This window comes from Bipolaris victoriae (genome assembly GCF_000527765.1).
Source record: "Bipolaris victoriae FI3 unplaced genomic scaffold scaffold_15, whole genome shotgun sequence".
Lineage (NCBI taxonomy): Eukaryota > Fungi > Ascomycota > Dothideomycetes > Pleosporales > Pleosporaceae > Bipolaris > Bipolaris victoriae.
This window is the reverse complement of record NW_014575377.1, coordinates 72,652-97,573: the sequence shown is the minus strand read 5'-3', so window position 1 is coordinate 97,573 and position 24,922 is coordinate 72,652. Positions and strand designations below refer to the sequence as shown.

General features: G+C 51.0%; 13 protein-coding genes across 13 annotated transcripts; 8 read left to right on the top strand and 5 right to left on the bottom strand.

Moving 5' to 3' along the window:
• Positions 1–236: 236 nt before the first annotated feature.
• On the top strand, positions 237–683 carry COCVIDRAFT_90517 (hypothetical protein; the record flags this gene model as incomplete). Its single annotated transcript, XM_014704437.1, has 3 exons — positions 237–323; positions 385–534; positions 585–683. The coding sequence occupies 3 exons, from the start codon at positions 237–239 to the stop codon at positions 681–683; spliced, it is 336 nt and encodes a 111-aa protein (XP_014559923.1).
• Positions 684–909: 226 nt separating this feature from the next.
• Positions 910–1,364, bottom strand: COCVIDRAFT_23836 (hypothetical protein; the record flags this gene model as incomplete). Its single annotated transcript, XM_014704377.1, has 3 exons — positions 910–1,107; positions 1,160–1,219; positions 1,314–1,364. The coding sequence occupies 3 exons, from the start codon at positions 1,362–1,364 to the stop codon at positions 910–912; spliced, it is 309 nt and encodes a 102-aa protein (XP_014559863.1).
• A 1,194-nt stretch (positions 1,365–2,558) lies between these two features.
• Positions 2,559–4,520, top strand: COCVIDRAFT_90558 (hypothetical protein; the record flags this gene model as incomplete). Its single annotated transcript, XM_014704436.1, has 1 exon — positions 2,559–4,520. The coding sequence occupies one exon, from the start codon at positions 2,559–2,561 to the stop codon at positions 4,518–4,520; it is 1,962 nt and encodes a 653-aa protein (XP_014559922.1).
• Positions 4,521–5,240: 720 nt separating this feature from the next.
• Positions 5,241–5,516, bottom strand: COCVIDRAFT_90650 (hypothetical protein; the record flags this gene model as incomplete). The annotated part of the gene is made up of 1 exon (XM_014704435.1): positions 5,241–5,516. One exon carries the CDS (start codon positions 5,514–5,516, stop codon positions 5,241–5,243), a length of 276 nt encoding a protein of 91 aa, XP_014559921.1.
• A 300-nt stretch (positions 5,517–5,816) lies between these two features.
• Positions 5,817–6,673, top strand: COCVIDRAFT_13231 (hypothetical protein; the record flags this gene model as incomplete). The annotated part of the gene is made up of 3 exons (XM_014704357.1): positions 5,817–5,891; positions 5,971–6,097; positions 6,165–6,673. The coding sequence occupies 3 exons, from the start codon at positions 5,817–5,819 to the stop codon at positions 6,671–6,673; spliced, it is 711 nt and encodes a 236-aa protein (XP_014559843.1).
• Positions 6,674–7,275: 602 nt separating this feature from the next.
• COCVIDRAFT_13230 (hypothetical protein) lies at positions 7,276–8,579 on the bottom strand (the record flags this gene model as incomplete). Its single annotated transcript, XM_014704356.1, has 2 exons — positions 7,276–8,043; positions 8,130–8,579. The coding sequence occupies 2 exons, from the start codon at positions 8,577–8,579 to the stop codon at positions 7,276–7,278; spliced, it is 1,218 nt and encodes a 405-aa protein (XP_014559842.1).
• Positions 8,580–8,867: 288 nt separating this feature from the next.
• COCVIDRAFT_34922 (hypothetical protein) lies at positions 8,868–9,806 on the top strand (the record flags this gene model as incomplete). Its single annotated transcript, XM_014704434.1, has 3 exons — positions 8,868–8,880; positions 8,934–9,030; positions 9,131–9,806. The coding sequence occupies 3 exons, from the start codon at positions 8,868–8,870 to the stop codon at positions 9,804–9,806; spliced, it is 786 nt and encodes a 261-aa protein (XP_014559920.1).
• A 228-nt stretch (positions 9,807–10,034) lies between these two features.
• Positions 10,035–10,924, bottom strand: COCVIDRAFT_13228 (hypothetical protein; the record flags this gene model as incomplete). The annotated part of the gene is made up of 3 exons (XM_014704355.1): positions 10,035–10,216; positions 10,292–10,463; positions 10,589–10,924. The coding sequence occupies 3 exons, from the start codon at positions 10,922–10,924 to the stop codon at positions 10,035–10,037; spliced, it is 690 nt and encodes a 229-aa protein (XP_014559841.1).
• A 1,726-nt stretch (positions 10,925–12,650) lies between these two features.
• COCVIDRAFT_90637 (hypothetical protein) lies at positions 12,651–13,652 on the top strand (the record flags this gene model as incomplete). The annotated part of the gene is made up of 1 exon (XM_014704433.1): positions 12,651–13,652. The coding sequence occupies one exon, from the start codon at positions 12,651–12,653 to the stop codon at positions 13,650–13,652; it is 1,002 nt and encodes a 333-aa protein (XP_014559919.1).
• Positions 13,653–14,976: 1,324 nt separating this feature from the next.
• On the top strand, positions 14,977–16,621 carry COCVIDRAFT_13226 (hypothetical protein; the record flags this gene model as incomplete). Its single annotated transcript, XM_014704354.1, has 4 exons — positions 14,977–15,085; positions 15,139–15,295; positions 15,351–16,209; positions 16,259–16,621. 4 exons carry the CDS (start codon positions 14,977–14,979, stop codon positions 16,619–16,621), a joined length of 1,488 nt encoding a protein of 495 aa, XP_014559840.1.
• Positions 16,622–18,023: 1,402 nt separating this feature from the next.
• On the top strand, positions 18,024–19,377 carry COCVIDRAFT_34919 (hypothetical protein; the record flags this gene model as incomplete). The annotated part of the gene is made up of 4 exons (XM_014704432.1): positions 18,024–18,057; positions 18,171–18,284; positions 18,337–19,022; positions 19,084–19,377. The coding sequence occupies 4 exons, from the start codon at positions 18,024–18,026 to the stop codon at positions 19,375–19,377; spliced, it is 1,128 nt and encodes a 375-aa protein (XP_014559918.1).
• A 1,106-nt stretch (positions 19,378–20,483) lies between these two features.
• COCVIDRAFT_90694 (hypothetical protein) lies at positions 20,484–22,874 on the top strand (the record flags this gene model as incomplete). Its single annotated transcript, XM_014704431.1, has 3 exons — positions 20,484–21,035; positions 21,144–22,225; positions 22,412–22,874. Coding segments are annotated over 3 exons (2,097 nt in total), but the record flags the coding sequence as incomplete, so codon positions are not given.
• Positions 22,875–23,177: 303 nt separating this feature from the next.
• COCVIDRAFT_90597 (hypothetical protein) lies at positions 23,178–24,297 on the bottom strand (the record flags this gene model as incomplete). Its single annotated transcript, XM_014704430.1, has 2 exons — positions 23,178–23,980; positions 24,096–24,297. 2 exons carry the CDS (start codon positions 24,295–24,297, stop codon positions 23,178–23,180), a joined length of 1,005 nt encoding a protein of 334 aa, XP_014559916.1.
• Between the last annotated feature and the right edge of the window lie 625 nt (positions 24,298–24,922).

Here is a 24,922-nt window from a genome sequence, read left to right as displayed (position 1 = left end):
ACGTTGCGCCTTCAGCCTCGATACCATATTCGGGCCAATACATTGCCACCCCATAGTAACTTGGTTTCTGGTTCTGGTTGGAGCTCGAGCTGCAACCTGTTCCCGCCCATCTATTACATACCTGCGGCCCGTCAAACTCCACTCTTTGTCCACGCTTCAGCCTCCGACTCTACACTCCCCCCGCCCCCACCAGCTCCGAACCGCTTCATCGCATACTAATCATGGCGGACGTTGACATGGCAGACGCGCCCCCGGCCAAGACCAAGACATCCAAGGCCGGTGCCAGTGGAGAGGGCGACAAGAAGCGCTTTGAGGTCAAGAAGGTAGGCGGCACACGAGCACAAACAGTGCGTTACCAGACTTTTGGATGCTGACATGACGCAGTGGAATGCCGTTGCTCTCTGGGCCTGGGATATCGTCGTCGACAACTGTGCCATTTGCCGCAACCACATCATGGACCTGTGCATTGAATGCCAGGCCAACCAAGCTTCGGCAACTAGCGAAGAGTGCACGGTAGCCTGGGGTATCTGCAATGTAGGTTCCGTGTTGCTAAGCTCGCGATTCGCCATGCTAATTCACAGCAGCACGCCTTCCACTTCCACTGCATCTCACGATGGCTCAAGACGCGACAGGTCTGCCCGCTCGACAACAGAGACTGGGAGTTCCAAAAGTACGGCCGATAGACAGCAGTGGCCGGTACGACAAACAGGGTCAACAAGGACGCATTTGGGTTATGGTTCCATTCGGATGTCTGGCGTTAGCACGGCCTTTACAAAAGACTATCATGACAGCACGACGTAGTAACACGCGCAGTCAAGAGGGTCGAATAAGATTCCCATTACAATAAAACGCCGCATTTCTAGCCAATTGTGATACAAGTCTCCCCTGCCACTCGCTCCCAAACTCGGTCTATCCCACCTTCTCCCCGTCGACGTCGATGTTGTATTGCGATGAGGCGTTGTACTTTGGTAGCCAGCCTTCGGGGTTCTTGTTGTAAAAGGGCCACGGGGGCACAACGACGAGGAAGGTGAGGGCGGTGCCAGCGAGGCCAATGTAGAGGGTGAGGCGGATGTCTTGTGCCATGTAGCCGACAATGAAGGCAAGAATCTGGGTTCGTCAGTCGCATGAAGCGCTCGCAATGAAGAGAAGGGGGACATACACCAGCAGCGCCAAGGAGAACTGTGCTCAACATATCAGCCAGCCTCTGACCCTCAAAGTCCTGGTACCACTGTTAGCAAACCTTGTGGTGAAGCAGCGGTTGGTGTGCGTGTCTAGGCCTGGGTCTGGGTCTGGACAAGGAAAGTATCGCATACAATCTGGCCCTCGACGGCATCGCGCACTTGCTCGAGAAGTTGGTCCGCCATGTCACATGCACGTGCTCACAATGGAAGATTCCTGGCGCTCAAAGGGCTTTGTGTGTTTGGTATGTTTTGTAGGTACGCATATACGTATGTATGAAAGTGGTCGACTGCTGGCTGGACAAGGCTAGCCGTGTTTGAAGAGGTGGCATGTTTGCGATCCAGAGCCCCATCGGAACAACCTCGGCGCGAGAGGAAGCGATCCGCGGCCGCGCCACCCCTGCATGCTTTCCATTTGCGCCTGACGATGATGCAGGTCAACAAGCGACAATTCCATATACATCCATGGCTGCTTTGGGGGCGCAGAGACGCAACACACATCTAGACTCGTACACGCCTAGAGCGTCCGGTGCGCTGCTGCTCCGCATGCCTCAGAGGCTCCACCTCGTGCAGATGCAGTTAGTCGGCTGTCTTGGGGCTTTGGGAGCGCTTCAGCCCAATCAGCGGGCAGCGAAGCGTGGACCTGATCCAAAGGAAACAAGGCCTGGCCTTAGCCCTCTAGCCACACTACAAAAGACCCGCACCCCCCGTCAACCAAATATTTTCATCACCCACCTGGTCTCGCACCACGTATATATTGCCCACAGACCTGCTGCCCACGACAATACACCGCTTCTTCACCACGCATCTGGCAGCTGCCCCAGCGCACCTCGCCGCTTTCCAGCTCTGACTCCTCGTGGACCGCCATCCACCGTTGCGACTGATTGACCCGGCAGCGTTCTTTGTTTTTCCCCACCATCCCCTTTCACCCCAAACTCTGACGCTACGGCGTCCATAGACATCCAAACCACCAAGTTGGCGGGACTCTACTTCGACCGGCTCTCCTTCATCCGCCCCTTGCTCGGCACAAAAGCCTGGGTATACGGAGGCGACCACCAGCCCCCATAACTGGCCCTAACAACAAACACCGATTACCCTCGCTACTGCTTTCGCCTCCTTCGCCGAACCTTCCTATTCCCGGAGAGGGTGTGGAGGTCTGGATACCGGACACCTTTACCGTCGGCTTAGTGTAGGGGACCACCCTACGCGAAGCCATCGTCAAGTTGAGCGCGCCTTAGAGGTGGGCGCTCACAAGCGACCTACCCGCTTCCGTGCTTCTTGCAGCGCCAGAAGTCGCTGAATATACAAACAATCCTGGCTTAACCAAAGCACCCCGCATCAGATCCCGGAGTCCCACTCATCGCCGCCTGAGTAGCCAATATGACTGACACTCCGAGATCCGAGAGCCAGACCAGGTTCAGCACGCCCGTATCTGACCTGAACGACCACCGCAACCAGCCTCTATCTCTCCCGCGTGCCGAAGCAAACTCGCCCCCCAGATCGCGCCGACCTACATTTGCAAGCGCCCATGGCCAGGACCACCCCGACATCCTCCTCCAAGTCAACCAAGCCCTCGAGGCAGACATCACTCGACGCGACTTTGAAAGCGCCGTGGTAGACGATGACCAGCACTTGGCTCCAGATGCCTATGTTCGCCGCGGTTCGCTAGCCCACGACCCCCGGGCCCGACGAGACACATTCCGACGCCCTCGCGACCTTGCTGTCGAGCGCCTGTCTAGGAGCAGGGATTCGTCTACCAGTTCGCGATCTGTCTCTCCCCCCAACTCGGTTGATGCATTTGCCGGGCCTCGTCGCCGTGACCGAGCCAACACTCTTCAGAGCCATGCCGACTCAGAGACCGACCTTGCCTTGCATAGAACCATGTCTCGCACCACCGCGCGCCGCGCAACCATCAGCGATGAGCGCCCCGAGGAATTGCACACCGACGCAGCATCTGCGCACAGCTCTGCCGAGGAGGACGTTTGCTTCCCTGTTTCCGAGGACCCTGGCAAGACCACCAGGTTTGACTATGAAGAGTTGGAAGAGTTTGTTGCAGAGGCTCAAAGCAAGACACCTATTGGTCAGCCTCTACGCCACAAGGCGAGTGTAGCCTCTCGCCTCTCCGCAAAGCCCAAGGTCTTCTCTGATCTTCGTCCCAAGTCGAGCCAATCCACCACGCCCAAGACGGCAGACGACATTACGAGCCTGAAGGATGTCGACCCTGCGATCCAGGAAAAGCTTGCAGAAGAAGGTCTTTCTCACGTCTTTACCGAGAAGCATGTGCCCGAAGCCAAGGTCAATCGATGGACCTTCTTCTCCTCTGAGATGGACGACACGATTCATGCAGCCGAGCTTGGAGGGCTTCTCATGCCTGGTGAACGCTTCCGCGATCTGTTTGACACACCATCAGATGGCGGCGTCTGGTGGCTCGACATGGTCAACCCAACAGAAGAGGAAGTGTTTGCCATTTCAAAGGCTTTTGGAGTGCATCCTCTTACTCGTGAAGATATCTGCATCCAAGAGCCACGCGAGAAGGTGGAGTTGTTCCACCAGTACTACTTTGTCTCGTTCCGTTCCTTTTTCCAGGCCGACAAGGAGTCTGAGGAATACTTGGAGCCCGTCAACTTCTACGCGGTAGTGTTCAAGGAGGGCATCCTGACATTTACCTTTTGCGAAAGCCCCCACACGCTCAACGTTCGTAAGCGTATCAGTCGGCTCCGTGACTACATCAACCTCAACGCCGACTGGATCTGCTACGCCCTCATCGACGACATTGTGGACAGCTTCGCTCCTGTGATCCGAAGCATCGAAGATGAGGCTGACGCGATTGAGGACCAAGTGTTTATTGCGCGCATAGAGGACTCGCGTGAGATTCTCCGCTCAATTGGCGACTGCCGCAAGCGAGTAATGCAGCTGCTGCGTCTATTGGGAGGCAAGGCAGATGTCATCAAGGGCTTCGCCAAGCGTTGCAACGAATCCTACAGTGTGGCACCCCGCGGTGACGTGGGCATCTACCTCAGCGATATCCAGGATCACGTCGTCACGATGATGTCCAACTTGGCTCACTTTGAGGAAATGCTCAGCCGCGCGCACTCCAACTACCTGGCGCAGATTTCCGTAGACCAGGTCATCCAGGGCAACGATAGCAACGCTACCCTGCAGAAGGTGACTGTGATTGCAACGATTCTGGTTCCGCTCAACCTGATCTGCGGTCTTTTTGGCATGAACGTCAAGGTGCCAGGACAGGACGGCAGTCTAGCCTGGTTCTTCAGCATCATTGGGGTCATTTGCCTCTTTGTTTCGGTCTGCTTGCTTGTAGCGAGGAGGATGCGATACATCTAGTTGCGCGGTTTCCTACTTGCTCCCAGTCGACTTTCAACTGGGCGCGTACACCCTTTATCTGTTTTTGTCTTTCGTCTGTTTGTTTGTTTCTTGCTTTGTGTTTTCATTCAGTATACGACGTGACGAGAGCGCTGGTGTAATGATGGGGTGTTGTCGATAAGCTTGGGTTTCTGCATACATACACATATATGGCATGAGGTGGTCATTCTGGGACCATGTCGGACAGTAACTAGGTTTAGCGATACGAGTATACAATCGGCTAAGAGAAAAAAAAGAAGAGATTTTGCCTCCAAAGATGGTCTACCTGCCTGATGTGATGGTTGCTGATGTGGTGTTGACATGGGGGTTGGATCTTCACAAAGGATCTGATGCTGGGGCTGAATCGGTAATCAGCCACAAGGCTTGACTAGAAGGGGACAGGAAAAGCAAAGCGCATAGATATGGTGGCAGCAACGCAAGCGTCGCAGTGCACGCAGCTGGCATTTGTTGTTTGTTTCATCGACATCGAAAATAGACGGGCAGGGTGGCAGAGGGCAGCACAGAGCACGCAATGGCGTGACAGGCGGCCCAGGCACAGGCTGGTTCCACGTTTCTGCGCATGTTAGGGTTGGGACGAGGCCTGGCGGCGGGCGGTACACTATTGAGCGGCTCAGCATTTGCCAGACACGCCGTCACTCATCACTCGCCATCCATCACGCGGCGCTGGCAGCGAGGAGGCGACTACTGTGTAGGCGATGATTCCGTTCCCTTCCCATTCGTTCCGAGGTCGGAAGTAACATGGCGACTTGGCCGCACCCAGCATGGCACAGGAACCGGCCAGCCGCCAAAGCAAGTGAGCCGAGGAGGGCAAAAAGCCATGTTCTGTGACGTTGGGCGGTCATGAGTCCCCAGGTCATGGTTCCACACGAGGGGCGCTCTGCAGGGTCGCAAGCGGTGAATTAGGCTCGTTCCGAAGGGCTGGCCTGGCGCATCCTTGTTTCGGCGAGAGCATTCCATCATGCAGCGCCTCTCAGCAGACGCCCTCTCCCTTAAAGCCCATAGTCTCACCCTTCCGCCTCTCCGCCCCCATTCCTTTCACTACTTGCCCACTCACTCACTTGCTCTCCATACATATACTCTCCCTGCACCGCACGCTCCCTCCCCCTCCCACTGCTTGCCCGGACCCCACTACACTGACACGTCGTCTGCCTGCATTGTCACTGTACATCACCCTCGCCAACACCACGCCACAGCATCCGGCAAGGGTTTCGCTCGGAACTACTACTACTACTACTACTACTACTACTACTACTCAACATGGCGGAAATGGCGCAGCGAATACTCATGAATGAGTTCAAGCAGCTGAGCAAGGAGAAATGGACCAACATTGAGGTGAGTTTGCGAGCGGCGGCTAGCGAAGAGTCACCTGCCGGAGTGGCGACTGCAGAGCACCCAGCTAACCACAGCACAGCTTATCAACGAAAATGTCTTTGAGTGGAGTGTGGCCCTCATTGTTATGAATGAGGAATCCATGTATTACGGCGGCTACTTCAAGGCCAGGATGACATTTCCTCGCAACTACCCACATAGCCCGCCAGGTACGTGGCCGCTCCTCTTTGACGGAGACTGTCGTATGATACGAAGCAAGTGCTAACGGCATATCAGACTTCAAGTTTATCCGACCACTTTACCACCCAAACATTTACCCCGACGGTCGCCTGTGCATCTCCATCCTCCACCCACCTGGCGATGACGAAATGTCCGGCGAGACTGCCGCGGAGCGTTGGTCGCCCGTGCAGCGAGTCGAAACAGTCCTTATTTCCATTCTCTCTCTATTGGACGACGCCGAGGTCTCTTCCCCTGCCAACGTCGACGCAGGTGTCATGTTGCGTAACAAGCCAGCCGAATACAAGGAGATGGTCAAGAAGGATCTTGAATTGTCAAAGCAGGATATCCCAGAGGGTTTCGTCATGCCAACCAACGAGACTGCGTGGAAGAAGGAGAAGGACGAAGGCGACTTTGAAATGAGCTGGGAAGACAGCGATGCTGAGAGCCTTGACTTTGGCGGCAGCGAAAGCGAATTTGACGAGGATCAAGAGATGGACTCTGAGTTTGAGGGCGAAGACGACGATGGCGAGGACGAAGATGAGGAACATGCTCCTTCGAAGCGCTAGGTGTCGGCATTCTGATTGAATTCCGATACCTCTGTTTCACAATCATGCCGTAACGACACAACCGGGGGGCTCTTTGTCATTGCAGCCACACTTGTTCTTCAACCCCAACATGGCTCTCTCGTTATTAGAGACACCCCCGACCTTGCCGCCATGGAATATAGCCGACGTTTGCCTATTAGTGCATACGCATATGGTCGTCTCAGGGCTCCTCCTATATTTGCTTCTCACCACTTCTTCAGCGCGTTTATTCTCAGCGAGGCGTTCGGTATTGGCGTGTGTGGTTCCTGGCGCTTGCGTTTTCGAACGGGTCTTACTAGATGCCTATGATTCGGTCACGGTTTCGGGTAGGCATTTTACACTGCATAGGCCTGGGAGTTTTTTTTTCTTCTTCTTTTTTCTTTTTTTCCCAAATCTTTCGATAATACGTTAGTAACTGCGATTTCTCGGGGTTGGCACTTTGTGAGGCGTGCAATTATTTTCACATAGATGGGGGGAGGTTTTTTTCCCAAAGAACTCGCCTTGGGGCCTTGCATCATTTCCATCTTATATTTTACACAAATATGATTTATAGTGTTGTTGTTTTTTTGGATCGGTTTAATGGTTTACCACCCAATCCCCAAAGCATTCCTCACCCTCACCATCGTCCTCTCAGCAATCTCCTCCGCCCTCCGCGCACCCTCATCAGCATGCCTCACCAACTCCGCCTGATCCCCCCTCATCAACTCCAAATACCTCTCCCTTACCCCACTAATCCCGCCATCCACCGTATCCGCCACTTTCTCCTTCAGCGCCCTCATACTCAAATCCCTGAGATCCCTCGCCAATTCCTCTGGCGACGCCGCCCCACCACCACCATTTGCACCAAAATGCCACAACAAATCCACTAAATTCGAGACTCCAGGCCTCGTCTCGCGATCATAACTCACGCCCTCTACCGAATCCGTCAGCGCGGATTTAATCTTGGCAAAGATGTCGTCTCGGGAGTCGGAAAGTAAGATGCGGGATTTGGGGCGAGGGTCGCTTTTGCTCATTTTCTTGGTGGGGTCCGTGAGGCTCATTATGCGTTTGGCGGGGCTGAGGAGGGTTTGGGGTATTGTTAGGATCGGGGCTCCTACTCCTACTGCTGTTGTTGTTGTTGTGTTTGAGGATGAGGGGGAGGAAGAGTAGACATGGTTGAAACCAATGGCTAACTCGCGGGTGAATTCGAGGTGCTGGGCTTGGTCTTCGCCGACGGGGACGTGCGTCGTGTTGTAGAGGAGGATGTCGGCGGCTTGGAGGACGGGGTAGGAGAAGAGGCCGAGTTTTAGGGCGTCCTTGTTGTTGGGGGAGGGGTCGAGGGGGGAGGAGTCTGCTGGGAGGGAGAGTTTTGCCTGGGGTAGGATAGTTAGTTTTGTATTTCTTGCTTGACTTTGTATTTATTTTGGGTAAGGAGTTTTCTTAGTAGAAATGTATGTACCTTCCACTGTGTCATGCGGCCTAGATAGCCCATACTGGCACCGCAACTAAGAATCCACATGAGCTCTGCGTGCTGCTTTACGCTGCTCTGTGTGAAGATTATGCATCGCTTTGGGTCGAGTCCTACTGCTAAGAGACTGGCTAGCATCTCTTTGCGCCAGGTCGCCAATTCACGTGCATCTTGCTTGATGGTAATGGCGTGCAAGTCGACAATGGAGAAGAGGAGCGTTGTGTCTGGCGAAGCCTCGTCTTGTAGTCGAACCCATTGTCGTAATGCGCCCAGATAATTTCCAAGATGTGGGATGCCTGTGGGTTGGATGCCGGAAAAAATGACTTTCTTCTGGGTCTGTTGCTGGCTCGAGGGCGATGCGAGGGAATACTGGCGCAGACAATTGCTACATGAACGCAGAGGTGAAGGGGCTGCGCGATGCAGCGCACGCAGAGAAAACATTGACGTCGGGTGCTTTCGCACTGAAGCGGAACCCGAGGCCGGGCTGGCGGGCTTGCTCAGCCACGATGGACGAGGTGTACGCCGGCTGCAGCTTTCGTCATTGTGGCACTGCCGCCCGCTCCCATCCAACTCGCCGGCCAACCACAACACCACTGCCACTCTGCTCTGCTCTGTTCTCCTCGACTGCACTGTGTACAAACATACAATCCCCCGACTACACCCACTCCACTTGCACCCAACACACATCTCTAAACCGTCTTCCCGGAACATAGCGGCAACACCACCATCATGTCTTGGACAGGTATTGCAGCCCAACAATGTTTGTTTGATATCATGGCCGCTCACACCGTGCAGGGTTCAAGAAGGGCGTCAATCGCGCAACCACCCAGGTGTTGATGAAGACGGGCCAGGTCGAGCGCACAAATGATCGCGACTTTGAGACTGAGCAGCGGTATGCGCCCTCAACCCCCGCCCGCCGCCGCCTCCTTTACTCCCCCCCCCCTTCCCAGGCATCCGCCCATGATCACCACCCGCTAACAGCAACATGGCAGACGCTACCGGACCATGGAAACGGCGGCGAACAAGCTGCAAAAGGAAGCAAAGGGTTACCTCGATTCGCTCCGTGCCATGACGGCCTCGCAGATGCGCATTGCCGAAACTATTGACGCCTTTTACGGAGACGCCGGCACCAAGGACGGAGTATCGCGCTCCTACAAGCAAGCCGTTACCGACCTGGACGCCGAGACAATCAAAGCCCTTGATGGTCCCTACCGAACAACGGTCCTCGACCCCATCCAGCGCTTCTGCTCCTATTTCCCCGACATCAACGCCTGCATCACCAAGCGCGAACACAAGCAGATGGACTATGATCGCATGCGCGCCCAGGTCAGGAAGTTGACGGACAAGCCCGACAAGGATGTCACCAAGCTCCCACGTGCTGAGAAGGACGAGCAACTCGCCAAGGCTGCCTACGACCAACTCAACGACACCCTGACGGCCGAACTGCCACAGCTCATCGACCTGCGAGTACCCTACCTAGACCCAAGTTTCGAGGCGCTAGTCAAGATTCAGTTGAGGTTCTGTGCCGAGGCCTACTCGAGAATGGCACAGGTACAACAGTATCTCGATGCCAACACAAGAGATCAGTATGCTCAGGGTGAGCTGGACGCGCGTGTCGAGGAGGTGCTCCAGGAAATTAGGGACCTCAGTATTGCGGGAACTGTCTAAAGGCTTATGAGAGAAAAAAGACTTGACTTTCTAGTGCATCACGTGCAGTAATTCTTCTTGAAGGCGTTGGGAATGATCCGGTTTGCGGCATTGCTTGGGTTTGAGAGGAAGGGCGATGACCTGGCAAGGCTTCGTACGAGCATTGTTTTCTTTATTTCGTCGAATGCTATTGACTCGATTTCTCACTGACCAAGTTTCTACTCTGCTGGAAATCTAATCTGTGTGACTCTAGATGTTGCCCACCCTGTACCCAAACTTCAACATGTCCCGGTCCTCAATCTCATCTTTCTTTTCTACCAACTCATCAACATCCCAGCTTGCACTCAGCAGCCGTCCATTAAGCCACATGCGCTTCTCACGACTTAACCATACACAGAATGCACCGCATAACCCGACATCATCCGAAAGATCTAAAAGGGTAAAAGTCAGCAAAAAGAACCAACCCCGTCTCTCACCGCAGACAAAGGAGCACAAAAAAAACTCACAAGCCCGAAGACTCTCCGGCGTAGCCTCACTCGCCATCTCTGTATTCACCGCCCCAGGATGCACTGCAACCGTCAACACCCCTTCCCCTCTATACTGCCCCGCCAAACGCTCCACCAACCTTCGCCTGCGCAAACTTGGAAAGAAAATACGCCTTATTGCCAAACTCGCCCTCTGTCACACACACACACACACACACGTCGCTATCGATCCCACCGCTATAAACGACTTCTTACCCGCCTCATTCACTTTTAAGATGGGGATAAAACAAACGAGCAACATGATACTCTCCCGCGTACCCAGAATTTAAGACTACAATGTCTAAACTCGGTAGATGCTTGGTGCCCGAGACGCAGATTCCGTGTATGAAGAGAGGATGCGCTGGGATACGGAGGATAGTTCTGCAGAGGGCGTAGGCGGAGGCTATGCCGGCGCCTCGCGCCGATTATGAGGACTGTGAGGCCTGGGGGGAGTTGGTTGGACGGGTTGCTGGGGGAGATGGTTGGAGCGGCGTGGGCATGAGTGGTGCAGGTGAAGGTGCTGGCGAGGATCAAGTCGGGGGGTTGGTTTGGGACATTCTGGGGGTGTGGGTTTGGGGTGATGAATGTATGGGTTCTTATGGTTTTATTATACATTTTGGGGGGGTTTTCAATGGCTCTTTTCATCTTGGATATTTTGTGAATGCCTTGTTACTAGAACGACTGTCTATGGCAATTGTTGACATGGGTATCTAAAAGTACTGCCGTGGTACTATCGTTGTAGGACTATAAACGTTCACCTCACTATTTTTTATTCTTTTTTTTGGGCGTGTTTATATGGAATGTAGCTGTGAGACTTCTGTCATGGCAAGATATATGTTGTATTTTATACCCATGCTACTTTTTACATTGCTTCTTGTTTGAACATCTAGAGTTTTGAACGATAATAACGAATTTCGTCCGACAACCATCTCCATTGTATGAGCCATTCTGAGTCGACTTGTATATAGAATGAGTTGTTTTGTTCCTTTTCTATATTGGATCAAGTGGGTTGGAGAAAATAATGTTCAGGTGAATTGTATTTCTTGACATCCTGAACAACGGCAATATGTTGGAATCATTCTGTGAAACATTTCTACAGACCTCCGACTATCAGCCGAGGATGTCTCGACCTAGCCTAGGCCTGAGATCTCTAGGTTGTCTAACGTTATTCGCTTGTAATTTGTCTGCTGTTTCGGTCGACATTCTCTTTTTAGACTTGAAGTGAAATCCTTGAGTCGTGTGATTGCTTTGGTACACAAGACGAACTATACTTAGCCTTCGCTTCTGATACAAATTCTTACTTTGAGTCGTGAATTCCAGGATAGACCAGGTGACTTGGCCATAGAACAAATTCCATTTTCGGCGGGTTGGGTATTTGATATAATTGATCTCTGTATTTTTGTTTGAGCGCAATACGGATGCTCGTCTAGTATATTCGCGAGATAAATATACGACTTTGTAAAATCGACTACTCTCGAAGTGCGAACCACCCCTTGCAGCCCCGATGTCAATAAAACAGACACCCCACTTCACCTGATCTCAGTAAAACTAAGGTGGGACCGCTTTGTATTGATGATGACCTTTTCTGCCGATGCGTGCGCTTGATCGTTATCTGGGAGAATCTTCGAAAGCCACTCTTGGAAACTGCGTAGATCAAGATTCCTAGGGTGCGACGATTAAGTGAGGTAACGTCCCACAGGCGATGATGCGATGGCGTGTGGTCTGGATTCCAAGGCACGCTGAGCTCTGCAAAGGACAAGAATATAGACTCGGTTCTAGCCGCACTAAGTGGATACAAGCATTTCTGTCGTGGCATCTTAGAGCACTGGAACCATCGTCGTATGTCACACGTGATGAGCCAGGGGCGGGAAGCGAAAAGTGCCCAATGCTCGTCCGGTTTGGTGAGGTGGCGAAATGACAACATCGCCGAGCGCCCAGCCACAGTTCCGCCACGCGCTTCAGTTGAACGAGCACTCTAGCACCCTCCTCCCGCCAAGTGCTCCGCTACGGCATTGCGCGCCAAGTTCTCATCTATCAATCTAGAATCCCATCATTCGTCCTCTTGTATCAGCTAAAGAAGCCCAGCATCCGGAAATCCTCGACCCACGTCATACGGTCGTTGCAACACCATCACCCTTTCTTGGCTGCGCCACAGCGTACATCATACCCGATATAGTAGCACGTAGCTAAAGTTCCTCGGAGCCATCGTATAGCTTGGCGTATACCTTGACAGATCATATAAAGACCCTGCGTTGCTGCCCTTGTCCGAAATGTACCTTATCGAATACATACATCGTTCGATACAGATTTCTGAAATTCTTCGTGAACGATACCTACCGCCATGCCTACGCACCACCCCGGAACTGCAGTCGCTCACAGCAAAGGCGAAATCGACACAACCGATCTCCCCTGGGCACTCACAACACACTTACTCGCAATCAACCACCAACAATTTCTCCGCGTCACAAGGCACCCCTTCCTAGAACGCGCCGCCAAGGGCTCTCTGCCTAAGTCTGTAATAGCACAGTGGTTATCAAACGACAGGCAGTACATTGAAGGCTACCTCTCCACACTCAGGAATACTCTCAGTCTCGTTCAAAGCACCTACAAGTCGACAATTGCTCCAGACGCTGAACCTGATATTGAAACACGCCTAATCAAATGGCTAGAGGCTGGCATTCAAAACGGAGAGCGGGAGATTCAATTCTTCCAGGAAGTTGCTGAAATTTACAAGATTGATTACTATCCCTCGCCATTACAAGAAAACCTCAAGTCAGAAGGCCTTCGTCGCTACGAGGCCCTGTTCAATGCTGTTGCATCTCAACAACCTAATTCTTTCATCCCCTGGCTAGAGGGCGCAATTCTACTATGGTCAACTGAGAAGGTCTACTATGAAGCTTGGTCTTGGGCTCGTCGTCAGGATACCCAGTCATCTCCCCGAGGGTACGAAAATGACCTGGATGGCGGCGCCATGCGAAGAGAGTTCATTCCTAATTGGTCTAACCGAGACTTCATGATGTTCGTCGAGCAGCTTGAACGTATCATCAACGAAGGCGTGAGCATCGCAGTAAACCGCGACGACAGGAGGTGGGCAGAGGTGAAGAACAGGGCGGATCCGATATGGAGGGCTTTGCTAGATGCCGAGGAAGCTTTCTGGCCAAACGTGCCTAGCGGTGAGGGTAGTCTGATTGAGCCTGGTGTTCAGCGAGGCGTAGATGGCAAGATGGACGAGAACACCCTGCGCAGTACTGGCGACGACGAGATCTTGAACGAGCATCAGGGCGTCCGAGCAGGTGACATTACCACTATGCGCAGTAACCAGCACGGTGCAGTAGCGACTTGAAGGGGGTTTTCTTTTCGTATTATTCACATTACAGCGAATAGGAGTTTAATATAGTTTCAAATGCATAGTTGTTCCATTTACCATGCATCGTCAATTCGTGAACCCGAGACACTGAGTGCATCTCTCGTCTCTGTCGATGTTTCCTATTTGTGTGATCGTGCTAAGCTTTCTGATATCGATAGCATCACGTGAGGCTACGTCCCAACCTACCGCAATCGGGTATCAAAAGAATTGACTTTGTTACCTTAAGTTAATATCTATTCTACCATTACTTATTATACTAGCCTTAGCTTGATATCTACTAATAACTATATATTGAAAACATCTAGGTATAGTATAGATTGTTTCCAAGGTATTGCGCCAAAACGAGAAGTACCTGTACCAGGATATCAGGAGGAGATTGCGCATTATTAAGAGACGGAAAAGCAGTTTTTCACGCATTGAGCGCGCTCTTTCCAACTGGGCAAGAAATCAACAGCGGCAAGGCCTGCTGCTTACAGATGCTATTATTCGGGACAAGGCACGCTTCTTTGCGCAAACCGTTGGAGACAGCGAGGTTCACCATAAGGTGAATAGCAGGAACTGGCTAGAAAGATTCCAGCAAAAAAACAATCTAATAACAGTGAAATGCAGAGAGAGCTCCATTGCAGAGGGGTTGGAAGAAACGTCGAATCCTCCATCGAACATACATACGCCTACAGGCTTTACCGGCTCAGCCAACGACGCTTACCCTTTCGACCGACCACCTTCCAGAGCGTCATCCTACAGTAGCGTTGGCAGCGTCGGTAGCATCGGCAGCATTGACAGCGGCGTATCGCATCCACCAAGGGCGGGGATTCAAAGAAAGAAAGTTATTAATATGAGCTATACTGAATTCGCTAACCAAGCGAGTGAGGAGCCCACACTTGCAGCGCTCAAACAAGTGACCTCGCTGTTACAAGCAACAACAGGAAGGATTTCTCCCGGGAATGATGATAGATAATTAGTAAACCCCTTAGAATCCTAATAAGAAGGACATTCATTTTAGAGCGAGATTAAGGTTATCTTACAACAAAAGATAGTTGTTGTTTTCCAAATATCACTAAATCTTAAGTTTACATAAGCATTTAATAATAGTTAACTGGAGTACTACGAAACCTATCTCCCATAGAGTAAGTACTAAGAGCGAACCAAGGAAAAGAATGCTTCTCCGCAGCGGGCCGACAAAAGTTCCGTGGTTGTGGCCTGTGCGTCAAGTAGCTTGGCCTCCGCGAAAATCCACGCGAAAAAGTTCGAGATCAGTGCTTTGCCAATTGCAACACCACCATCCACCACAATAATCGCCATGGCTCTCGTGCAGACCGATCCCGACGCGTATGTGATCAAGCCCGAGGCGGCTGCGCCTGCCATCGACACTAGCGACTGGCCGTTGCTACTCAAGAACTACAGCGACTGTATGCTGCAGCTCCCCATATAGCTACGGTTTACTCTGCTAATGCACATATAGTGCTCGTTCGCACTTCTCATTACACTCCTATTCCCAATGGATGTGCGCCGTTGTCGCGAGACCTCAAGTCGTACATTAGCTCTGGTGTCATCAACCTAGACAAGCCTTCCAACCCATCCTCGCACGAAGTCGTGTCATGGATCAAGCGCATGCTCAGGTAGGAAAATACCGTAATAGCTGTCGCATGCAATTTCAGCTGACACTGCCTAAAGGGTTGAGAAGACTGGCCACAGTGGTACCCTTGACCCCAAGGTCACTGGTTGTCTCATTGTCTGCATTGACCGCGCCACTCGTCTCGTCAAGTCCCAGCAGGGAGCTGGAAAAGAGTATGTGTGCGTCATCCGCCTGCACGACAAGCTGCCTGGTGGCGAGGCGCAGTTTGCGCGCGCTCTCGAGACCCTCACTGGAGCTCTTTTCCAGCGACCTCCACTCATTTCTGCTGTCAAGCGTCAACTCCGTATCCGAACCATCCACGAGAGCAAGCTGTACGAGTTTGACAATGAAAGGCAGCTCGGTGTGTTCTGGGTGAGCTGTGAGGCCGGAACCTACATCCGTACTCTCTGCGTGCACCTGGGTCTCTTGCTCGGTGTCGGCGCCCACATGCAGGAGCTGCGCCGTGTGAGGAGTGGAGCCATGGACGAAACCAAGGATCTTGTCACTCTGCACGACGTTCTTGATGCTCAATGGCTGTACGACAACAACCGCGACGAGGCCTACCTGCGCAAGGTTATCTCTCCTCTCGAGAGTCTCTTGATGAGCTACAAGCGTGTTGTTGTTAAGGACAGCTCGGTTAACGCCATCTGCTATGGTGCCAAGCTCATGTTGCCCGGTCTGTTGCGATTCGAGAAGGGTATCGAGATCCACGAGGAGATTGTCCTCATGACCACCAAGGGTGAGGCTATTGCGCTCGCCTACGCGCAAATGTCGGCTGTCGAGATGTCCACTTGCGATCATGGTGTTGTTGCTAAGATTAAGCGTGTCATCATGGAGCGCGACCTCTACCCCAGGAGATGGGGCATGGGCCCAGTCGCCACTGAGAAGAAGAAGATGAAGGAGGCAGGCACCCTTGACGTAAGAAACCAACTTCTTGATTTGGAAAACTCTATACTAACAAATGCAGAAATTCGGTCGTCCCAACGACAAGACTCCCGCCAAGTGGAACACTGAGTACAAGGATTTTAACAGGACTGATGTCGATGGCGCGTCCGTACCTTTGGCTCAGACCACATCGACTTCCGACGTTCTTGCTGCTCCCCCGGTCGCACCGACTGGAGAGACTGAGGCCGAGGCCGAGGTCAACGGTGCTTCCGATGGAGAGGAGAAGAAGAGCAAGAAGCGAAAGAGCCGAGGCGATGCCGAAGAGGAGGCTGATGAGGACAAAGCTGAACGCAAGCGCAAGAAGAAGGAAGAGAAGGCTGCAAAGAAGGCTGCGAAGAAGGAAAAGAGGAAGAGCAAGGGCGGCGATGACAGCGACTCCGACTAAACGATTAATACGTAACCCATGGACGCCCGAATAGCAACTAGCGTTCCACTGCTGTTGTTTGTGCGAGCGCTGTACACGAAAATCGTATACATGTCATAGCTACTGATACTACTACTCTATCCTTGGATACCAGCTTTCTCACTGTAGCATACGGAAAAAGGCGTTTGGGAATCTGGGCATTTAGGCGTTTGGCGCGTCGAAGCTTCTGCGACAGGGGTGGTCGACTATGTGTTGAAGTGCGAACGTTCACTGCTAAAATATGTTCAATCCATTGTTTCAATTTATCATGCACAATTTTGCTGGGCCTTCATCTGTGATGCTTACGTGACTGCTCCACACCATGCGCATCGCATGTCTAACCTAATCATTGCTGTAAGGATACTGAGTATTCGATTTAGAATTGCACGTAGCATTCGCTGGCTAGCCCGAATCTCGATTGAAGTGCAGGATGCAGTTATCGGTGAAGATTGGATAGCTTAGTAGAGTTCTATACGAATACAGCCATCGCATTCTCAAACGATTCTCATGTACGTATATTTATCGGATGCTCTATTTCGGCCCACTTTATATGATTATACATACTACGTATATACTAAACCCAATCACCAGAATCTTGAACGAATCTGCCAGTCAAGTCTACATGCAGGGGAGATCACAGGGATTATGTCGCAATCCTACCGATGGAATCAGGCAGGAACTTGGGCAAAGACCAGACGTGTCTTTCTAATAAAAAGCATGTTCATGACGCCTCTATTGCCTTTTACTTTTTCAATGTGCTGTGTTTTCTTGCTGGGACACGACAAGCAGTACTAGAATGAATGTTTTCCTTTGGATTCCATCGGCATAGGACTCCTCCTGATGGTGGGGCATTGGGCAAACTATACTATAAACAACGTGCGTGTCCTAACCCTTGAATAAACGTCATGTACATTACATGCATCATGGTGCATCGTGATTCTTGAGTTTGAGAAATGCTGGTATACTACTAATTGAGGTAAAAGCGCGGCGTGGTATGTGTGTAGGTCGAGTTGGAAGGGACCGCAGCCGCGCGTTACAGGAGGTGTGATAATTTACTGCCCAAGATATCGGCAATTATGCACGATCCAAATTATTGAGACTGTAATAAGAAATTCAAAGCGCATGGTTTCTGACAATGGTGATTGTGATCGGGGTTTGGGTGAGATATGACAGCGTGATTGAAGCTTCTCGAAGCTTCTCTTTGAGGTTCCGAGTTGCGCGACAGGGCCCGACGTCACCGCTAGCGTCGATTGCCAGGTGGAGAGACGTTCGAAGCTCTTGAGCGATAAAAGCGACGACAACCTCGTCACCACAAAGTACTCCCTACCAAGAAACTAGTCGCGCACACAAAAGATTCCTTCTTCATTACTTATTGCCGGTCAATATGGTCAAGGAGACTAAACTCTACGAAGCACTAGGTACGTTTGCTCAAGCTGCCCCTCCACAGTCATACCTTGCTCGGCAGTCAACTGGGCAGCCTGATCGAGGTCCGCGGATAGACACGTGAGCTTTTGCTAACATTTTGTTACAGGCATATCGGAATCAGCAACGCAAGACGAGATCAAGAAAGCATATCGGAAAGCGGCACTGAAGTGGCATCCCGACAAGAACAAGGACAACCCACAAGCCTCGGAGAAGTTTAAAGGTATGCCACCCACTCATCCCACTATGCAAAAACATACTAACAATACCTCAAGAATGCTCACAGGCTTACGAGATCCTTTCCGACCCCGAGAAGCGTAAGACGTACGATCAGTATGGCCTAGAGTTCCTACTACGCGGCGGCGTACCACAAGAGGATGCCGGGGGCCCTGGAGCCAATCCATTTGCAGGTGCAGGAGGCCCCGGAGGATTTCCATTCACATCATCTGGTGGCATGCCCGGCGGCACACGAACATTCCATTTCTCGACAGGCGGCGGCGGAAACGGCTTCAACTTCTCAAATGCCGACGACATCTTTGGCGAATTCATGCGCAATAGCGCCGGTGGCGGTGGCGGCGGTGATGACTTCGATTTCGGCGGCTTTGGCATGGGCGGAATGCCTGGCGGAATGGGTGGAATGCCTGGTATGGGTGGTATGGGCGGAGGTGCCGGTGGAAAAGGCGGTAGATTCCGAGGCGGCCGACGAGCACCAGAGCCTGAAGTCACAGTCGTCGAGAAGCCACTGGCAGTTAGCTTGGAAGAGCTTTACAACGGTACCACCAAGAAGCTCAAGATCAAGCGCAAGACATACGACCAAAGCACGGGCAAGCAGAGCACCCAAGATCGGATCCTCGAAGTACCGATCAAGAAGGGTTTGAAGCCGGGAAGTAAGATCAAGTTCTCAGACGTTGGCGACCAAGTCGAGGGTGGAACACAGGACTTGCATTTCATTGTTTCTGAGGTAAGCTATATTTGCATCTCCCGTTATCCATTTTGAGAACACGTGCTAACGACTGGATCAGAAACCCCACGCAATGTTTACACGCGAAGGCGATGATATTAAACATGTCATTGAACTCGATCTCAAAGAGGCTCTGACGGGTTGGCGCCGGACTGTACAAACCATCGACGGTAAACAACTCAGCGTCGGCAGTGGCGGTCCCACCGGCCCCAACTGGACAGAAAGATACCCCAACTTGGGTATGCCCAAATCCAAGAAGCCAACAGAGCGCGGAGACTTCATTGTTGGTGTCAAGATCAAGTTCCCCACGAGCTTGACAAGTGCACAGAAGGAGAAGTTGAAGGAAATTCTATAGGGCAGCCGCAATGCCGGCATTTTGATTCTCGTACATCATTTTCCTTTTCTTAATTTTGCTTGGGATTATACAGCTCAGACTGAGCGAGGGGCGCTGGGTGGAGTTTTCATATCTTTTTTACGTCCTGGAGGAAAGCGCCCAGAGAAAATGCATACTGGTGCAGAAATGGGAGGATAAATTACGAAGTCACGCGTCTATGATAGACGAATCTATGAATTGCATTCCGATATGCATCTTTTTTTTCTCTCTGATTGAGTCTCTCAAGAGTCAGTGTTAGGATGTGTACATTGTTCTCTAACATTGTAAGTGTTCTTGTGTATTTGATTTACTGTGTAAATAAACAATACAGTGTTGCTTCCACAGCTACGCGACATTGATCATCGAACGCGCAGCAAGGGCATGCCCGAGTGTGTGACGTCATGCTTAGCCAAGACTACCCAACCAGCCATCCTAGCCTTGTTTTCCGCCCTAAATCGTACCTCCTCATTGGGAAACTTGTAGTAAAGGTATAGTGATAGTATGGAAATGTATCAGCAACTCATAATCATACTTTGCGATTGATTCTTATGAAATATGAGGTATCATGTGCTCTGCCTTCAGAGATTCGCTATTGTGGAGGCAGGTGCGTTGTATTATTGTTGTTGTGACACTGACTATAGGACAGTCTTAGTGCAGGCATATCAGCTATCCTGCTTCAATGTTCAACCCATCACTCTTTGATCACATTTTACATTCCAATATGCTATGCTTCCAGCAAGAACTTGCAGATGTTTCCTATCCCGGACTGAAGATCATGTGGGTTGGTACATATGAGACATTCACTTTCGTCACACAAGGGCTGTTTTCCCCTTTACCTGGGGTCGTTTGCATGTCGCCTTTCACCACCGGTTTGCCCCGGAACAATATGATTTTCCGACACCTACAAACGGAGTGATACACATACAATCTGCCAAAATACTGAAATCACACCCGACTCACACGAAAGCACAAAACACCCAAAGGATGACAGATTTCGCACTGCTACCACAGCTAGAGGAGTAAGTTCATCTTTGATAGCGTCTTTACATAAGTACGTACTAAAGCTTTCTAGGGAGGATGACATATGCCTTGACGAGTTGCTTGCGAAGCTGCACCGGAACGTATGTGTGTCACCATCCTTGGTCACCGCCATCGCCAAGCATGCTTCCTCTCTCAGTGAGAGTATTTGCAAGGACTACGAAGAATTGAATAAGATCGTTATTCGACGCGAAGCGACGATACGGAAGAGGTGGTTGAAGAAGACTCAGACTCAACGGCGAGATGTTCTGCTCAGGGCGTGGCCGAACATGGCAGAAACGCATCGCCCAGACTACACAGAAGTCAATGGTTATCTCAAATACACCAAGCTGTCAAATAACCTAAGAAAATGTTTGGGTACCCATGACAAAGAAACGCCACCTTCAGCATCTCAGATATGGCCCTTCATCAACCTCGAAGATCTTACAAAACCGAAGTCTTTGCTGATATTTCTCAACGCACGTGCTCGGAATGTTCCATTCATGTTTACGCTTACGGAAGAGGCGTTTAGCCCATTGGCAGTCATGTCGATGTGCTCCTACGAGCCCAAGCTAGAACAATACAGCCTACAAATCTCAAGCGAAACAACACCTACGCTTTACGTCAGGATGCAATCTGTCGACAAGGCCGAAGGCCCCGACATCCCGAGCGAAAATACATCCACTGAATGCCCTCGTCGCGGCATATACCATTTGTTTATTCAACATAAGATCATAGGATTCTTAGCTGCGTGCAGCAAGCTGATCTTGCATGACATGGACCAGGATATGCTGTACTGTAGCGCCATCCAGGAGGAGCCACCGTCATCTGAACTTGACCTACCAAGCGACTTGGGATTTACAAACTTTGCTGACACACTCATGGTTGCTCCCTATCGAAACCGAGGGTCGGTCGAGTTCCTCAGATTGCGCGCGTATTTCGACGCTCTATGCACCAATGCAAAGGATCATATCCTAGCACTGCGCGAGGATCCATCTTATTTCGCCGATGCTTTCAAAGATATCTGCGAGCACAGTGCTGAATTGATACGAGACCTTGACGGACATATCGACCCGCGTGTGGATAGCAAGTGTTTCCTGATGTGCAATGCTGCCAAGATGGTCACCAATGCGTACAGCATGTTCTTCTCCTGGAGAGAACTCTATCGGATTACCGACCTCTTATCGAAGACATCTATGCAGGATCAAGGTGCTGATTTTGCTTCTTTGATGGCTGAGTTTAACTGCAGCGTTCGGCGTGTGTCTAAACGCGTATACCGGATACTCGCGTGTGCATCAATGTCGCCTAATGTTCGCAAATTCTACTTTCGGACAAACCGTCACATAGTAATGAAGCTATGGGATATCTGGTCACTTGAGGAGTTTCAGCTGATGTCGTCATTTGAGTGTTTCAATATGGGCGGAGACTGCGAAGACGTCAAGGACGAGGCGCTGTACCTTCTCTTAGATCATGTCACCACGATAATGCGTGAGAAAAAAGCAGCGAGAGACTTGGTATTCCCTCGAGTTTCCGAACTGTTTGCGCAAATGTCCGTCATGGGAGAGTGCGCGATGCAGTTGATGGTGTGGCGCGATACACCACAAGGATCTACCCTTGACATGGATACGCCGCATTCCCATGCCCACTATGCCGATTTCTATGACTGGCTTGACCATCTGAGTCACGATTACATGCCAGTACACGTCGTCAATCCATTCCGAGGAAAACTGGATTACCCTTCCCACAAAGCTCGCAACCCAAAAACTGTCAAAGCCATGCGCGATGCAGAAAAGAACCTCGACAAATTCTGGGAGTATGTCGATAAGTCTTATGAGACAAAGACGGGGATTTCACAGCATGAAGTCATTCGAAAATGCATTGCTGAGGGTGGCCCAATGCAGCGTACACCAGCCTGGGAGGATCATGTGAAGGCAAAGTCAATCCAGCCAGAGCAATTGGAGAGTATCTACCAGCCATTCTCTGAGGTTTCTCATAACAGAGATACGCAGATCACTGGAGCGTTTGACAAACTTGCGGTAGGAGAGAAAGTCAAACCGAAGACAAAGGGAAGCCTAGAATCCGTGATAGTTGATGTACCTCCGACACACATGGTCGGCACCGCTGATGAAGGAAGCGTCCCGCAGGTTTTCAGGTTGGACAAGCGCGCCCTGAAGGCCATGAAAACGCTTTTCCATGTTCCTCAGTCGGACCATGACGATCTCCCCAAGGGAGTAAAGTGGCATGAGTTCAAGCGGGCCATGGCGCACATTGGATTTGCTGTTGAGAAGCTGCAGGGCTCGGCATGGCAGTTCACGCCCGGTGAGTCGCTTCATGTTCGTCGTGCTATTCAATTTCACGAGCCACATCCAGTCAGTGACATCACGTACATCATGGCAAAGCGATTTGGGAGGAGGCTTGAGAGGGTATATGGCTGGAACGGCGCTAGTTTTCGACCCGCTTGAATGAAGAGAGTTTGCAAGGTTTGGAGTCACTGATTGGTTGGAGTTTTTGAGGTTTTGAGCATTTCGGGTAGTATGGTGAAGGATTTGGTAATGTTTAAATGAATATCACGGAAAGAAGAAAAGTTGTTTATGGTGAAGGAAGAGCGCCAAATACACGTTGGATAGAGGAATTTAAGTTTCCTGGCTTGAATAAGCTTCGTAAGTATTGAGCTCCGTTGCTTTGCTAGCGCAGGTACTCCATGATGAGTTTGCATATAAAATAATTGAGGTAATTCAATTCAATTTATTCTACTTCTTTCAAAGTCAACCCAGCCTCCCAGGATACATCAAACCCATGGACGCAACACTACTTGCATCACTCTCCAAAAAACACCTACTGGGAGCATTCAGCGCAATCGGCGACACCCTTGCCGTCGCCTCCCTCGACAACCGCCACTCAGGCGGAACATTATGCTGCAAAACCTCGACCTCGGACACGACGCCACCCACCTTCTTCTGCGCCTCGACATCCGTCTGAATCCCCAACTGGGGCGTCGTATCCCTCGAGCCCCTCTGAATAATCCTCACAATCTGACTCAGGACCCCAAACTCAATCTTCAGCTTAAAACTATACAACAGCGACTTGAACGTCGTTTGTATCATGTACAAGTTGAGGAACTCTATGGTGAGCAGCGTGGCATCGAGGAAGACTAAGAGCAAGTTCATAGCAACGAGCTGCCATATCCACTTGCGCGTCTTGCCGTCGAAAATAACGAGCATGAGTTTGCGCGTTTCGCACAGGTAGACGCAGGATATAGAGATTTCCTGGAGGGTGAAGAGTACCATTTGGATCTTCTCCATGATGCTGTAGCCGCGCGTGTAGATGGTGGGGTTCTTGGTCGTGTATTGCCCGAGGTTGAGGGTGACGGTGGGGACGCAGAGGCAGATGGCGGAGAGGATTATGGTCCAGAAGATTAGGCGGAGGAGACGCAGGTTTGGTGAGATGAGGTGCAGCCGGGAGTACAGGACCATGGATTGGCCGGGGACCATGAGAATCCAGCCGACGGTGAGGAGGACGTTGTAGAGGTCGGCGTTGTGGCCGACATTGTTTTGTTTCATCCATGCGCCTGGAGTTGGGGAAGAAGAAAAAAAAATAGTATGTTAGTTTACTTTTCGCTTCTTTAAAGATACTTTGTACTAGTATCGGAATGGATGGCTTACCTGTTGCATAAGGCACGATACTCAGTGCGTTGATGATTAGACTCCAAAAGTACAACCCAGAGTATTTCTTGAAAATACAAAATATGAGGACTAGAAGTTCGAGCGAATTGTACCATGCGATTGCTGTAAAGGCAGTCATTGCCCGTGGCAGCACTCGGTTAGCACCATAAATGTCGAAATTAGCTCCTGTGATGCCATTGCCGTGCGCTGTGACGTTCGCCATTTCCCCTATTACTATGTCATGAACTAACGTGAGAGATGAGATGTGCAAAACGCTGTGTTACCACAATGCATACCATATTTACATTCTATATGTCCAACATGAGTTGAATAGAGTATCAAGCCATGAGCGAGGTAATCGTGTGTCAGCAACGAGTTTTGTTAATAATTGGGTAGCTTGGGGGCCATGGGGCTTGATTGGCGGGCGTGTGACTAGTTTTCTGTAGCAAGGCGAGAAGCGAGCGTAAGTCGGACTACGCGAATAGATCGTAACGCTATACTTAGAAGCTTGACAAGCTATTCTCCGATAGCAAGATGAGATAAGCTTTTGCCAAGTCCCGTTAGGACGACCGGGAAACAAGCGTACGGTACGGAGATGCACGTCTTGAAAGAATGCGTCATGTACTCTGGGTTCAGCTGCCTTACTAGGAATGGCTCGCAGTATGGGACTAGTTGTGTACCTCTCCGTAAACAGTTAACGGATGTCAGTATGGACACATTGTTCGGAAACTTCCGTATTACAAGGATTCATTCATAAGGCTGCTATGCGATTAAGATATCAATCTATGCTAAAAGCTAGAAGATGGCCACATGGTTAATTTTAGAACAGGTTCCACATGCATATATCA